Source organism: Dermacentor silvarum, chromosome 7, assembly GCF_013339745.2.
Source record: "Dermacentor silvarum isolate Dsil-2018 chromosome 7, BIME_Dsil_1.4, whole genome shotgun sequence".
NCBI lineage: Eukaryota > Metazoa > Arthropoda > Arachnida > Ixodida > Ixodidae > Dermacentor > Dermacentor silvarum.
The window spans coordinates 35,802,221-35,818,434 of NC_051160.1; the positions used below are offsets into that span (position 1 = coordinate 35,802,221).

A 16,214-nucleotide genomic window follows, 5' to 3' on the forward strand; every position below is an offset into this window, starting at 1 on the left:
TCTGTTTGTGCACTTTGCACATACCATTTTGCCTCAGGGTAAAATTGTGAATAAAGCGTCAGCGTCTGGAGGGGGCCTCCATCTCTGCTGGCCTTGATTCCTACCACCACCAAAGTCTTTAAATATGACCCTCTGCTTCGACAGAGGTCGTAGCGGGAGCTAAGGCATTTTAGTGCAAATTTCGTTAATTGGACGTCTAATTACAGAATGGAGCTTTTTTCTGGAGCCAGTCTCCTATGTCCAATATGGAAACTGAAACCAGTGTCCAGACAGTATAAACATTATTACGATTTTATGCAATCGATTCTGCCTCTTCAACTGCCGCAACCGGTGCTTTCCACGTGTATTTGAAGCCACGCTTGAATTTATTATCTCAGTATCAGTGATAAAACATGCGGTGATAACTCGACAGATGCGTGGGGTCGCCTCCAACCTTGTGCACGTGGCCTTCGGCAGCATCGTTCTCGGCCTGGATTACCTAATCTACGACGTCTTGGATATAATACGTCGCAACGCCGACGTCGAGTTCATTCAGGAAGGTACATATGTGTTCCCGTGCACACTTGTGTTTCTGAACAGCTATTGACTTCTAATTATAGGCACACGACAGGCCAGTGGTTATCTAACAGTGTCTCTATCTGGTTTAATATGCATGTGGACTAGCATTTTCAGGCCATTAACTCATGCAGTAAAGAGAAAGCGTAAGAGTGGGGTTGAAGATCAGCATGCAGAAGACAAAGACAACGTTGAATAGCCTGGCATACGAACAAGAATTCAGGGTTTCCTGTGAGCCTGTAGAGTCCGTAAAAGAGTACTTTTATCTACGGCAATTACTCACAGGGGACCCTGCTCACGAGAAGAAAATTTACGGAAGAATAAAATTGGGTTGGAGTGAATACGGTAGGCATTTCTGAACCCTAACTGGGAGCTTACCACTGTCGTTGAAAATAAAAGTGTACAATCATTGAATTCTACCGGTGCTAATATATGGGGCAGGAACTTGGAGGGTAACAAAGAAGCCCGAGAACAAGTTAAGGACCGCACAAAGAGCGATGGAACAAAAAATCCTAGGACTAACGTTAAGAGACAGGAAGAGAGCGGTGTGGATCAGAGAACAAACGGGGATAGCCGATATTCTAGTTGACATTAGGCGGAACAAGTGGAGCTGGACAGGTCATGTAATGCGCAGGGTAGATAACCGGTGGACCATTAGAGTTACAGAATGGGTGCCAAGAGAAGGGAAGTGCAGTCTAGGACGGCAAAAAACTAGGTGAGGTGAAGTTAGGAAATTCGCAGGTGTCCTCGGGCAACCAGCTCGTGCAACATAAAGTACTGCCCGTATCGTCATGCAATATTTATTTCGTGTTTTGATGTCATTAGCAGTATTAGCCCAATTTAGGCATTTTGTGTTCTATCTACCCTCCGTACGCCACCTCTAGTAGAACAAAGAGAAAACCCGAAAAAATTATCTGCTGCTTAAAGTCATCAAACCAATTTCATTTGGGCTTCTCAAGCAAGACAGCCGGGTGCTTTAGCGAGCGGTACCACAAATGCGAGCGGTTACAGAAGGATTACTATCTGCGTTTGCTCACTCCATCGCGACACTGGTGCAACCTGTGAAAGACAATGGAGACTTCGCGCGCGTGCCGCAAAGTAGCGCAGCGGGGCCATGGTGAAGCGCGAGTGAGGAGCTTGGCTGAAGTGCATGGCTCATGTATGACGGGTTTCGATGGTTACCATACGGTGTATCACTACATTGCTTGAATGTTAATCGCACTAACGTCGAACGTCATCGTGGAATGTGTTTTGCCGAAACTTTATTGCTTTGTGCTTTAATAATGCACGCGGACTTTCAGTTCGGTCATCATCGCCATCATCACCATCCTATTCTTATGTTCACTGCAGGACGAAGGCCTGTCCTGTGATATCAATTATTTCGATAATTTGCATGTAGATTACCATTTCTTTTTCCCTCACATTCTTTAAGATGTTTCCCGTGGGGGATGTAATGTAGTGGTGTAATTTACAGTAACCATTTATTCGATCGTAACTTTCTTGACTTGTTAACTGATTAACTCCTCTGTCGAGGCACAGATACTCGTGCGCTCTAGTTACCCGTTTAACATCGTTGCGGGGTGAAAATTACCAGAAATATACTGGCAGCCCCAAACCAACGTCGTTCACGTCGCCTTAATTGCATGTAAACATTCTGAAACAGGCCCAAGAAATGACGACCAGAATGCCGATTCACGCGGAACACTATCTTCTCCTCTAAAAGTGCATCGTCGCGATGCTTAGACAAAATAAAGAGGGTTCTAGTAAATGACAAGGCCCAAAAAGAAAGCGGTGACTCCACAATTGCTTTCCTCGTGACAGTGGCAAGACAGGGAAGACTTCGCAAACATTAAGACTTCATTGGAATCATGTGGACAATTTTTGGCACAGGCTTATGGTGGGAATGCGGGAAGAGCTTACTAGAGTGACGTCATAGCTGACGTTGTTGACACATTGCTCACCGACGTATCGGGAAAAATAGTCGCGCAGGACTTTTTCGAAGCAGCCTCGATGAAGTGTGTCACCCCACACCTACAGCAGATCTCCTGGGCTGTAAATGACCTCGCGGCGCTGGAGGGGGTAATGGTCGTCGTAGTACGTTTTCTGGCACTCAATAAGCAGATGCAGAAGCTGATGATCCATGCGTGGCTGTATCATCAATGTGGTCGCATGTGTACACAACCTGCCACCTCTTAATTCCTTATCCAGCCGGTCCCATCATCGTTTTCTTGTATTTGCGTTTACTGCTAGAATGGTTTCTTTTTTCTAATATGCGCCAACTGGCCCAGCTTCCTACCTTGTTACTTATGCAAAGTTTGACACCACGCAGGCTATCACCGCATCGCCCTGCAAGTCTTCGGCACGGGCGCCGTGAGTAACCTGGTGCGCAAGATCTTCAAGGACTTCGATGTCGAGGAGAAGCTTGAGCGTATCGCCAGCAACGCACACTGCCTACCCAGTCCGGTCAGAACATCGCGCTGGCTCACCCTGCAACTCTACCTTGTCTACGGTGCCCTCATTGGGCTGGTGTTCGCGCAGCTGTTCACCACGAGGATGAGGAGGGCCGTGTGTGCCTACTTCTTTGCAAAGGTGGGCGGCCATTACAATACAAAATGCGTCGTTGTGCGTTTCTGGAAGTGTGGACTTCGCGCCGATGTTTTCCAAAAATTCTATAAGGTCTCGTGTTGTCAGTAAGACTTGTGCATGAAAACAGAACATACGCCAACGAAGCGGAAGAAATCATATTGAAAAATGAATTTTGTGCCTCAACATCACAACTAGTGACAATTAACCGTGAACCAGCTTCATGTGTGAACAATTCTTCGATGTGGGGGCTGGAACGTCCAATGTTTTGATAAATTCCTAATCTTGGTCGGCGTCTCTTTCTTTTTGTTCGTCATGCAAGTGAATCTATAGATTTACTGTGCAAGTTTGTGCTAAGCGTAACAATTCCTTGCAATTATCCAGAGGAAAAGCGCGTGCTGCGGTGTTGCTGAAGGTAATGCCTGCAGGTGGGGGCTTTGAGTTGACATTTTTGTCGGACAGCCGGTGGCCCGGTGCCACTTCAACACGCGTGTGACGGACCGCGGTCCGTCAGCGACGATGGTCGAGTCTGTGAAATGATCTACTTCTTGAATTTTATTATCAGAACATCTCACCGTAAAACATCGAAAATTGGGCTCATTTGCATAGTGCGTCTAACCTAAACTGTAGCCCGAGCCACTACAGTTGGAGAAAAGACGACAAGGTATTCGATCACCGTGCGTCAGTTACAATTGTATGTTCTTGTTTTCGTTGTTCTGCAGATTTACTACTGAACTACTATCCCAGCTTCTATACTACTCTACTACTATAACATGTGCTTACTACTGCTACTAATAGCTCTATTACAATAACCCCAATAGGTGGTGGTGGTGGTATTACTACTACTGCTACTGCTGCTGCTGCTACTGCTATACTACTGCTACTGCTACTACTAAGCTACTGCTACTACTACTACTACTACTACTACTACTACTACTACTACTACTACTACTACTACTACTACTACTACATCTACTACTACTACTGTACCGCTTACAGGAAGGGCGGGCGCTGTTCACTCTGAAATATAATTGTACTATTAGCAAACGCATGAGCACACATCATATGTCATATTCCAGCGAGAGAAGAAGCGTGTTCTGCACCTGTACAACAAAACATTGAAGCACAGGGCAGGCTACCTGCGGTACGTGCGCCACCGCATCAGGAAGCTCGTTCGAGACAGGGAGTTTGACGTGAGTGTCATATTACTTTTATTATTATCATTATTACGCCACTTTACGAAAAGCCGTCTCAGGCCATGCCTTGTAAATAAGGTCGTTCAAGCGTAGCGCCTACAAAGAGCCATCAAACGCCCACGAAACGCGTTAATGATTTCAGCAAAGGGAGACTGTTGTCCTGAAATTTGATGTATTTAAAAACGTAAAGTCCAATTTAGCGCCTACAAGTAAGACATTTCTTTATTGGAATAGTCATTTAAAAAGTATTCTTCGAAATTGTTAAAGATAAAAAACAATTAAATAACCAAGTTCATGACGCTGTAACTCAGCCTTAAACAGGGTATACTCATTCCGTAAATCGCATCAATGAAAGCAATTCCGTAAAGGTGCTCATCTATATTTTCGACTGGATAATTTATTTTCTTCCGCTATGTCCTATCTACTACTCGTATACTGCATCACACTGTGCTGCACTCTGACGTTGCACACTGGTACCGTCTGGCGGTGCTTGCTCTATTCGGTTATGATCGAGACACAACTTTATCTACATGCGTCAGCCATGCCTTCGTGCAAGTTGCGCTCCCCTTGCTTTCCGATGAGACTTTGCGAATAATTAACTGGTATATCGTTTCTATGGGGATGAGACGGTGGCCGTCATGGCGTGCTCTCATCTTTATATTTATTTAGCAAGGCGAAGAGCGGAGGCGCCCTGTAGCCCGGCCGGGAAACGAAAAAAAAGCTGAACGATACTCGAGGCTCGCTAGAGGAGCTACCGCGTTTCGCGGTGATAGCGGGATGGATTATGACATACGATGAGGATGGGTGGCGATTATGATAACGAGGTACTGTTTGTTCGTTCCGCTACTTATCGTGTTCTATAACAGACCGAAATAAACAAAAATAATGGTTTCTCGTCGGTTCTGGTAGAATGTACCACGTGGCTACCTTGTTCACGTTTTCAGCTCGACGTGGGGTGGTTCGAGTTCGTGCGCAAGATGGCGCCACGCGCATACCGATTGCTTCAGCTGCTGGGCGTCGCTCATCAGCGCTGCTGCCTGGTGTGCGGTGACCCCGAGGACTCTGCCTCGTACGTGTGCCCCACCGAGGTTTGCCAGTGCATCTACTGCTTTCCTTGCTGGAGCGAGATAGGGGTACGGCAATCCCAATCATTCCTTTTTGTTTGTGGTATACAGACCGAATGTGGATATACTTTTTAACGCAGATCGAGTGATATAGAAATTTCTGAAATAAATTATTCAACGAGCGGTTTACCGGCTGTCGTATTGATCGATTCAGTGTAATACTTATACCTTTAGTATGTAAGAAAATGACTGAGTGTTCCGTAGTTGAGAAATGTGTTGTATACCTTTAGTAGGACGGATCGTAAGCCGCAGCGTCGAGCTCGCTAGCTATGGTGGACAAACAGGCTTTGAATGACTCTAAATAACACGGCGAATAAGATTAGATAGGATTGGCAGCGCCTCCCTTCGGCCAAACTGTTCACTGAGCGGTGGTGATTGACCGTGGCGATTCCTGAGCGATAGCATTACAAATAGGAGCTCTCTGAGCATACAGGTATGCACTGTGGTGGTGGGTGTTTACCTACATCTACACTGTTAGATGTAAAGCCCCCCCCCCCCGCGCACTCACACACACATACACAGACACAATAAAAAAAAATGTGGTTGATCCCTCTTATATAGGAATCGGTATAGAACACGAAAGTGAAACGTGTCTTCACAGAAGTAGTGTAATGTTTATTGCACATTGATATATAATGTCTATTGGTGTTTTGTGGCTAAAGCGCCCTTAGGCGTTGATGCACCCACGCTGACGCCTGGTGGCACGTCTCCTCCATCACGACTACCAACGTCGATGACCATGAGCAACCGTCGTGCATATGGAAGCTGCACTACGCTGCACACGCTAGCACAACGCGAAAGACGAAGCACGTAACTGACACACTAATACAACGCGCAAGACAAAGCACGTAACTGAATCGTCACCGAGTCAAATCAGCGCGTACAGCGCGTCGTAATTGCAGCCTCCGCGATCAACTTCAGAAACATTTTCAGAGCTAATTGCGGAGGCCACGCTCCGCTGTGCTGAGTACGGTGAACGCCACCTAGGTGGCGTTGGTAGTGCTTCTTGATGCCAGCGTCCCTTCGAATGCTGGAATCGAGGCGTCGTAGTACTGAGACCACCGAAGCGTTCACTGTCGGTGCGCGTTAGTGTCATAATGCAGTACTTCTCTTTTCTGCTCGTAGGCGGCGGCACCGCCCCGAGCAAGAGCGCGGGTACACGGAGGAGTGTTAGATATATAAGGCGCGTCTGTGTAGCTCTCTGCAAATGCGTTTGTGGCACAATGGGTTAAACACTCGGCGATCTATCGTCGCGGACCGAGAGGTCGTGGGTTCGATTTCCAAATTTTGCATGTTTGTGGAACTTTTTCTTCTGGTTTCTTTCTTTGTATTATGTTCGTGTACATTGTAAGAACGTCATATCCGTGACGGAAATACGTCAGTGAAGTCTTGGTGGACCCCGGCATAAAACACTTTCGTGTTAAAACTAAAGAAAAAACAGGGAGATGACTCAAATTCAGTTGACATCAACGTAAAGTGAATCATGCTTCGTGTGATTGACTGATGAACCACATGTGCGTGCGTATGAAGTGGGGCTTTCAAGGTATAAATATTGATATGAAAGAGGAAATCTGAAACAAAGAAATGATTTTATTTGCAGTGAAGTACAGAGAGGCTGCAAATTATATGCAGCAATTTACACGCCGTATATATATACATGTCATTCGTTTATATTTGCAGCGTTGATCCATAGTGTCAGGTCTGCACTCGTGGTGTTTCTGATGCGTCGGCTTCTTCTAGTGCAACTGTTAATGGAAGCACGCCAAGCGTCTCGATGTGATTTCTTGCCCGCGTGAAAGGGTGTTTCTATGCCACTTGTCGACGCAAGCATATTTGGCGTAATGGTTTCAATACAAGGCTTGTGTGCCAGGTGCCGTGTGTGCGAATACTGCCGTAGGACAATTTTATTAATATTTATTTAATTATTTAGAAAACCGTAAGTTGTTGAAAATGATGAGTTTGCAAAGTCACAAAGCCCTGTGAACCAAAAGGACAAATTTTTGGAAAATCCATGTTCTAACCATTTTGCAGCTCCGCATAACACTAGCGCCCCAGTTCCTTAAAGTAATTTGTATGAATGGTACGCTTGAAGTGGTAAACTCGTACACTATGTCTTCGCTGCATCGTTTCTAGATGGCGCCAGGATCTCATTAAGTGTGTTCGGCGTTGAAAGCCAGATTCGTACAAAAAAGGGCCTCGAACTCCGCAAAAAAAAAAAAATGATATTGCAGCCTTGGGTTGCCTTTCGCTTTCGCACTGCTACACTGAGTGAAGTCACCAAAAAGCTTCGAGGCGAAGCTCAGTTCAGAATACAGGGGCAGGACTTAAGTTCTTGACAGTCCAGAAATGCATTTTGCCAATCCACCTAAAGGTATATGCCTCTTCGTGTATCACTATAGCGTTCAAGCTGCTGCCCACTGTTGTCACCGCAACGTCGGTGGTGACTAATAGCTGATGAGGAATCGGGGCCGAACGACAGCCCGGCCAACCAAGGGCCATAAGGCGCGCTGCCTGGAATAGAACCCAGGGCCTCGCACTTGCAAGCACAACAACAAAGCCAATGTTACACCACGACCTTTTGTTCAAAAATGCTAGAAGACAAGGCAATTCGACAGTTAAGATGTGCGGTTTGATATGTTTGGCGTAGTTTTGAGGGATTGCCCCTGAAAAAAATTACTTCGCTGCTTATTTCGTTCATTTTCTATGACTCCTTTTCAGAGATGCTACGCCTGTGAGCCCTCAGAAGACGAAGAATCGCCGCTATCGGACGAGAGTCCGCCGTTTCTTCGCTGAACGAAACAGCCGGCCTTTGATTTATACGTTGTCGTGATGACCTTATGTTATGTCATGTTTTATACGGCTAAATTTATAGCAGTTTACTCTAAGGAAATTGTTTATAAACACTACTGTTTTCCTGGCATGTAGTGGCCTGGATCACTGGGAATTGAGAAGCGATCAGCATAAAAAAAAAAAAGAAAACGTGGGCAGCTTGTACTAGTGGTGCAAGGCTGGAGTAAACAGCGCAGCTGGTGATCGACCTAGCTACTTCCAAGTTTTACTAGGCTTAGCTAAGTTTTGCTAGGAAATGCTAAGTGCTACAAGGCACGGTATTTCGAATAGGCTCGCCGCCGATGCGCAGATTCTCACTTGGCCGTGCGACGCGCTTCAAGATAAGTAGGTTCTTCTTCTGGTGTCCGGACCTAGCTTGGTCGTCCCATGTCAAGGATACATGTAGTCGCCACAGAGTCGACGACAGTTCTGCCGCCGTCGCAGCGGCTCCAAGCTTTATCTCCACGGTGACATCACGGCCAAGCTGCGCCTCTGCAGTAGCCGGGGCGTGGCTGCAGTCGGAACCTGCCGAGCCGCCGCCAGAGGTGCCTGCTGCAGTCACGAAGAAAAAGTGTAGTTCAGACAACAGATCCAGCAACAACAGAGAGGCTTGAGAGATCAAAATTCAGCATAGAAAGCTTCTATTGGAAAAAGGCAGCAGAAAATGTCCCTAACAACACGGCAGCAGGACCCGATGAAATCCCAATACAGCTAATCAAAAACCTCGGTCCAAAAAGCAAGGCACTGCTGACTAATGCCATAGAGCAAGTGATTAGAACAAAGAATATTCCCGTTGGATGGCGTGAAAGCAAGATGAATCTCATCTACAAAGGCAAAGGAGATAAGGATAAGACGAGCTCGTACAGGCCAGTTACAGTAACGTCGGTGATATATAGAATGGCAATGCAAGCCATAAAATTAGAACTGTCGAAGTGGGTGGAGGAAAACGGTGTATTGGGGGAACTACAGAATGGGTTCAGGCCAGGCAGACGCTTAGAAGACAATATGTTTGTACTAACTCAGTGCATAGAGATTTCAGTAGCTCAGAAAAGACCTTTATGGGTAGCATTTCTAGATATTAAAGGAGCTTATGACAACGTAGACAGGGAATTGTTGTGGGATATTCTTCAATACGAAGGCATAGGTGACGATTTCGTGGAGCTGCTGAGGGAGATATATCGAGACAACCAAGTACAAGTGGCATGGGAAGGTCGAAAAGGAAATGAAATGGTGGGAATTCACCAAGGATTGAAGCAAGGATGCCCTCTGTCACCATTGTTGTTCACGCTTTACGTCAAGGGCATAGAAAGACGACTGGAAAACAGCGAATTAGGTTTTGATTTATCCTACATGCGTAATGGACAAATGGTGCAACAGAAGGTCCCTAGATTGATGTACGCAGACGACATTGTGCTACTAGCGGACAATAAAAGAGATTTACAGATACTTGCGAATATCTGTGGGAACGCAGCGACAAATCTAGGCCTTAAGTTTAGCACAGAGAAATCAGGGATTATGATCTTTAATGAACACACGAGTAACTTCGTGGTGTCAATTCAACAGCAAGTAATACCCATAGTGAAGCAATATAAGTACCTCGGCGTACACATAAACGAAGGAAAGAATTACTCAAGCAACCACCAAGATAATCTGAAAATAAAGGGGAAGCGGAATGCAGCATTAATGAAACGCAGAGCACTGTGGGGCCACAATAAGTATGAGGTGGTGCGTGGAATCTGGAAAGGAGTAATGGTGCCAGCGCTAACATTCGCAAATGCCATTATATGCTTAAAATCGGATATATTGGCGGGTTTAGAAGTTAACCAAAGATCAGTAGGCCGGTTGGCTTTGGGAGCACACGGTAATACGACAAATGAGGCAGTGCATGGAGACATGGGTTGGGCCTCTTTTGAAGTCAGAGAAGCACAAAGCAAAATTAGTTTTGAAGAAAGGCTCAGGAACATGGATGAAAATAAATGGGCGGCTAAAGTGCACAAGTATCTCTACATGAAAAGCGTGGACACAGAATGGAGGAAGAGGTCAAGGAAGTTGGCAACCAAGTACAGGATAATCGAAACTGTAAATAGACAACCAGGGGTCATCAGAAAGAAAGTGAGAGAAATAGAGACCGTGAATTGGATGCAAAGAATGGAAACGAAAAGGACAATGGAGATTTACAAGAATGAGAAGAAAGAAATTAGAAGGGAAAATCTGTACGATAACACAAAGGGCAGTGCCTTGCTATTTGAGGCTCGAGCCGGTTGCCTAAGGACGAAAACATATCGGAACAAATATTCGGAACTAGATGAGACATGTGTATGCTGCAGTAAAGATCCAGAGACCACTCAGCACATCCTAATGGAATGCGACGGGATCCACCCAGCGAGAACCGCAGGTAACGTGCAACTCCCAGAAGCGCTTGGGTTTAAAGTGGAAGGAAACATAAACAGATCAGCCGTAGAGATCAGCAAGAGACGATTAGAGTACTGGTGGAAAAAAAGCAGGGAAAAGATGGACACGACCTGATCTCTTAAAATCATAGGCAGCGGTACAAGCTAAATTTTTGAAAAAGGTATACAAAAATGCGAGATAAAGAACATGTGTAGTATACCTGATTAAATCAAGCAGGCTAGGTGACTATTTGTCGCCACCCCGTTTCAAAGGGGATGCCAATAAATCATCATCATCATCATCACCCCGCGCGCGTTCGGTGCGAACGCAGGGAAACGGGGAAACGTGGATGATGTCGGCAGCAGCTCTGCGCATTGCCTCGTTGATGATGCTACAATTTCCTTTCTCGCTCTCTCTCTCTCGCACTCATTTTCTCTTTCTCTCTCCCGAGCATTGCGCGCGCCACGCGCATGCTCTCCTTCCCTCTCCATAATGAGGTTGCTCGCTGTGTCTAGGCAGATGGGCGGAGCTTGGCGGAATGGAGCGCGGCTCTGTCTGGTTATACTCAGCTGCTCCTGGTTTCTAGGCAACGTGAGGTGACGTCATAGCTCGGCGCAGTTTTTCGCGGACGACTAACGGAGTTCCGGATAGCCTAAACAGCTTCGCTGTTAATAATTGGCGAAGATGAAAAAGCACCCCATTAACACTTGGTCCAATTGCCACTATCCGGAAGCTCTCCAAGCCAGCGCCAACGGTTCGAAAGCCTCGTGTTGTGAACTAATCCGTCGAAATGTCGTCCCGGCTATTCCATTATTGAGTGTATTTCCGTGATTCTTGTTTATTTGTGCAACTACACTTCGTCAGGGTGCGGTACATTCTCAGAAAGGAAAGCATTTATCTCACTGAATCTCGCAACTACACATGCGGTATTCATCCTACATGCACCGTACCCATAGGGTCCTCCTCTACAAAAAGTCGATCCTTGCATAAGGTTGTATTGTACATAAGCGCAACCCTTCTACGTATAGCTATTTTTTACCTCTGGTATTTGCCTCAGCGTAACGTGCCGTACACCGCGTGTCGTGCCAGTAACATCGGTGTATTGTTTCGCAAATAATAAACTGTGCTTTTTTCACACAAGATTTGTGTCGTTAGTGATAACGTCATAATTGGCCGCTCTTTCTTACCTGCCGAACTTTTAAACAGCACTCTCATGAATACGAACTTGTCGAAAACCAAGCCTGTATGTCATGTGTTTGTTTCATTGGGCATAAAGAAAACGTTATGCGCTTGTCTTCTTCAAATCCCTGTCCTGCGTCTTTTAGTTTCTGCACAACAACTACTTATTATGCTTATGGAAATGTGTGGACTACACAAGGAATTGATATATAATGGCTGATGAACTTTCAAAAAGTGCATTGTTAAGCACTAATTACCCGAGCGTATCATCAATAGGTAGTATATAAACTTCCTGCAAAAAGGGTAAATCGTCGGTAATGATTGTGAAAGTGAGCGTTAGCTTCTTTGAAATCCGTCAGATTTCTATTGAGTTGTGGCTTCAGCTCCAGCATGAATGAAATTACTTTCTTTGGCAACAGAGCCGACATTCGGAATTGGTCGAAGCAGTCTAAGCGTTATTAAATATGGTTGTTGAACTTAAGTACCACTGATTTCTGTCGCTTCCTTTAATGTAATCGGGCTCAAACTTTCCAACATTTGTGGTAGGTCTATCCTGAGATCCAACCGTTAGTCACCTCGCTCGGAAGGTGTCCGTAGTGCAAGCTTAGAGAAGAAAAAGGCGCCTTTAGTGAAAGATGGAACCTTCCTTAGAATAATAGCTTGTGCCGTTCCTACACCATCCGTACTAATTGCTTAGCGCGATCCATGTGTGCACGCTTTCTTGTAAAAAAAGTCGCAGTTTTGCCTGAAAGGCAAAACATAGATTGTGATAGGAAATCCATAGATAGCTATAAGAAGTAAGGTTTGTCTTTTTGCCAGCTGGCATAAATTGCTGTCAACAGTCGCTTAATTACAAAATAAAGTAACACGTACGTGCGTTGTTACGGGCGAACAGGCCAACACGAACCAATATCACTTGATCACCGCGGACACTTGTTGTCAGAAAGCTGCTGTGATGAAGAGCGGCAGCATCGGCGAGGGAATCCTCCTCCGTGATGCCTCTCGCTTCGACGCGGTCTCCTGCGTGCGAGAACACAGCGCAGATTGCCTCCCAGATAGAACGTGCGCGGCCACGCTCAGCCACCGCAGCTGGAGTTGAAAAGGAAGGAAACGCGCAATGCAAAGTAACCTGCCCCCATCTCGTAGCTCGCGCACCCTCCCCACCGCCCTTGCCCCTTCCGGGCACGAGAAGACACCGCCGCATCAAGCCACCATCCTTCTCGGCTCACCCTCGCAATCTTACCGCACTCACAGCATACACCAACCGGCGGCGATATTATCGCACTAGGAATTTATACGGAACATCCTGGCGACGACGACGGCGCATACTCACCTGGAGTGTTCATATAGTTGATATCGCAATAAAACCGAACGGCACTGGTTCCAAAACACAACTGCGCGAAGACACGCCTCACTTGTGAGGGAGCATATTTGTTGTTTTGGTAGAACTATTTGCGAGGAAATACGACTTATTATTTCAGCGTGAAAGCTTCCATCGCGGCTTTTCGATAACGCAGTTTCATACCCTCTCACGCAGCACTGCCTATGTGTAACTAGAAGCGCTTCGCTATTGTATATTGACGAAGCAACCTGAGGCAGCGTTTAAAACGTGACTACACTCATACACGCTTCAAGGTAAGTCGTTCATCGGGTGCCATATGCGATAAATATCTCAACGTCCAAACGAAACCACTAGCCTGGCCCCGGTAGCCAAGTGCCTATGGTGGTATGCTGGTAAGCCGAGGGGTGCATAGGTTATCCGCGCCCGTGGCTGCGTCACTTTGGGAGCAGAGAAGCATTATGACGATGACGATGGCACACCTTTCGCTACAACAGCACAATGATAAATACAATTGTGATGACAAAGACGACTTCAGCAATATTTACTATTTTCCATCGTTAATTTATTTTTCCTTCCATAAATTACCAAAAAATTGCAGTACAACAAATTTAGAATACAAATATTCCTAATATTAAGCTCTTGTTGTTCTACAGCTTTTATGCAAAGCTGAAAACGTAATGACACGCTATTTTATTTCATTATCGGTTTCTTTCAAATGTTCGATTAGTATTTTTGCTGTTTTTTCATCATAATATCACCCGGTTCGTGGCCTTTATCTCAAAGTGGCTTTGTGACATTAAGTAATCATTAGCATCATCATTATACCAATAGCGTGTCAATAGGAATGGTGGCACGACGACGTTGGATGGCAACGACAGTTTTTATTGGCAAAACTGCGAAGGGTTGTCGCTGTCAGATAAAAGTTTCGAATTGTGTTTGTTGGTGCATTTGTGCTCGAGCGCTCTCAATGCCTTTAAAACAACGACAAATTGACGAGCCTGCCAATACCTCCTAAGCTGTAAATGAATCCTGCGCTCAGAGTTGTGCCGGGAATGATTGCATTTAACTTGGCCAAAGCTTAAAGCTCAGCAAGCGCCTTTTAATGCGAATCATTGTTTCCATATTCCAAGGTACCTTAGACTCGAACTTGTTGCCACTTTGTTACGTTTCACCGCCTTTGGGATTGGCTCACTGTACAGACCTTTCGCTAGCTTCGTGAACGCGACTCAGGTTGTGCGTGTAAAAACTTTATTTAAAGAGGTCCGGAGGCTCGACTTAGGCCGAGGCGGGCCGCTCCCACGTTGGCACTGTCAGGCCAAGCCCTTCAGTGACATCATGGGCCCTCGGGACAGCCCTTAGTTGATCTTGAAGCAATCGGCTTTGGGTTCTTTTCTCCCATTGTGTCCATTCTTCCAGAAGGCTGGAAAGAGTTGCGGTGCACCCAGCGAACTTATGTTTGATTTCAATGATGACATTACAATTATTACATTCCATCCCAATCTCCCTCTCTGGATATATTTTGTTAATGTGGCACGGCGTGGGGTATGTGCCGGTTTGCAATAAGCGCAGGGAGACTGCCCGAGCCCTGTTTAGTTTTGAGTGTGACAATAGGAATTGCCTGCGTCCTAGATAGTAATGTTCGGTAATCTCATTGTAAGTTAGTATTGATCTCTATGTTCGCCGGCCTGATGGTGAACGTCTCGATTATGGCTGTCACGGTTAGCACGTTTTCGTGCGAAGTCATGCGCAACCTCGTTGAGGTTTACCCGAGTCTCCTACACTTTCCCCACATGCGCCGGAAACCATCTAATTGCTGTTCTCCTAATCCTTATGTTTTCAAAGAGTTAAGCTGCAACTCCAGCTACGTAGCCTTTATCAAAACTTTGTATAGCGGCTTTTGAATCACTTTAAATGAAGGCCCACTTATTACTCCTGATGGCTAAAGCAATTGCCACTTGTTGCGCCATCATGGATTCCTCGGTAAAAATAGTGATAGAGTTTTGCATCTTTCCTTGAGAATTTCATACAATGGCCGTATAGGCTTCTTTACCTTTATTCAGGCAGCATCAACTATAGCTGCCAGTTGGTTCTGTTGCTCTATCTCCTGAAAGAGTGCTTTAGCTCTTGCCTTTCTCCTTTTGCTATTATATGCTGGCTGCATGTTTCTGGGGAGAAGGGTCGCTTATGATGCTATCCCTAACTTCAGTATTTAATTCCGCTTCATCCTTTATTGGGCTCCTTGATCTGGAGTTCTACACCTATTGATATTGAGTTCTACACCTATTGTCTGTAGTCTATTTCTGCCAGCTCGTATTGTTTTCAATCTTTCGTGTTACGCTGGCTGTTGGGCCTCAGCGATTTCTTCCACTGTGTTGTGAACCCCTAGACTCATGAGCTTGTAAGTTGCAGTGGTACTCGGTATCCTTAGGACTATTCTAACAAGTTTCCTGATCATGACATTGAGTTTGTTAAGTTCTGCCTGTTTTTATTTGTATAATCCGGCCACGTAAGTGAAGTTGTAGAGACCAAAAGGAATGTATTAGTCTCAAAGCACTGTCTTCCCCCAAACCTCAGTGTCTGTTGGTAATTGTCCTTAGCAACCTAATGACATCATCTGTTTTGGTCGACATATGTTGTATTGTACTATAATTGGCACTGTTTTTTTATGCGATAACCAAGAACTCTCGCATTTCTTGCTAAATCGCTGCTGAACTACTTAAAATTTATTTTTGTTATCATGTTCAGCCTATTCTACATGGAGTATTTTAATACGGCTGTGTAGCGGCAGCAGCGATTCTCCCATTGACTTTGATGTCCTACCCGTAACTGTAATTCACTTTGCAAAGTACGCTGGTGGCTTCCTCTTGCGGATTTCCAAAAAAAATGTTTTTCCAATTTTGCTTTCTAATTTGGTATGCGCTGACGACAGTGTACCGTGACGTGACCGAGTCAAGGGCTCATCTTTGTGTTGCGTGTATCTGCCTCTCTCAGTGGACCTTAGTCCATCTCTGCAAA

The 16,214-nt window shown here is 45.5% G+C and overlaps 1 protein-coding gene across 1 annotated transcript in view; it reads left to right on the forward strand.

Moving 5' to 3' along the window:
• Positions 1–8,844, forward strand: part of LOC119458793 (protein sneaky) — a 40,478-nt gene extending 31,634 nt beyond the window's left edge. The window contains exons 11-15 of the mRNA XM_037720656.2: positions 413–539; positions 2,885–3,144; positions 4,218–4,331; positions 5,279–5,467; positions 8,177–8,844. Of these exons, the coding sequence (XP_037576584.2) occupies positions 413–539; positions 2,885–3,144; positions 4,218–4,331; positions 5,279–5,467; positions 8,177–8,251 (765 nt within the window). The 3' untranslated portion in view covers positions 8,252–8,844. The remainder of the gene's footprint in view (positions 1–412; positions 540–2,884; positions 3,145–4,217; positions 4,332–5,278; positions 5,468–8,176) is intronic.
• Positions 8,845–16,214: the final 7,370 nt, after the last annotated feature.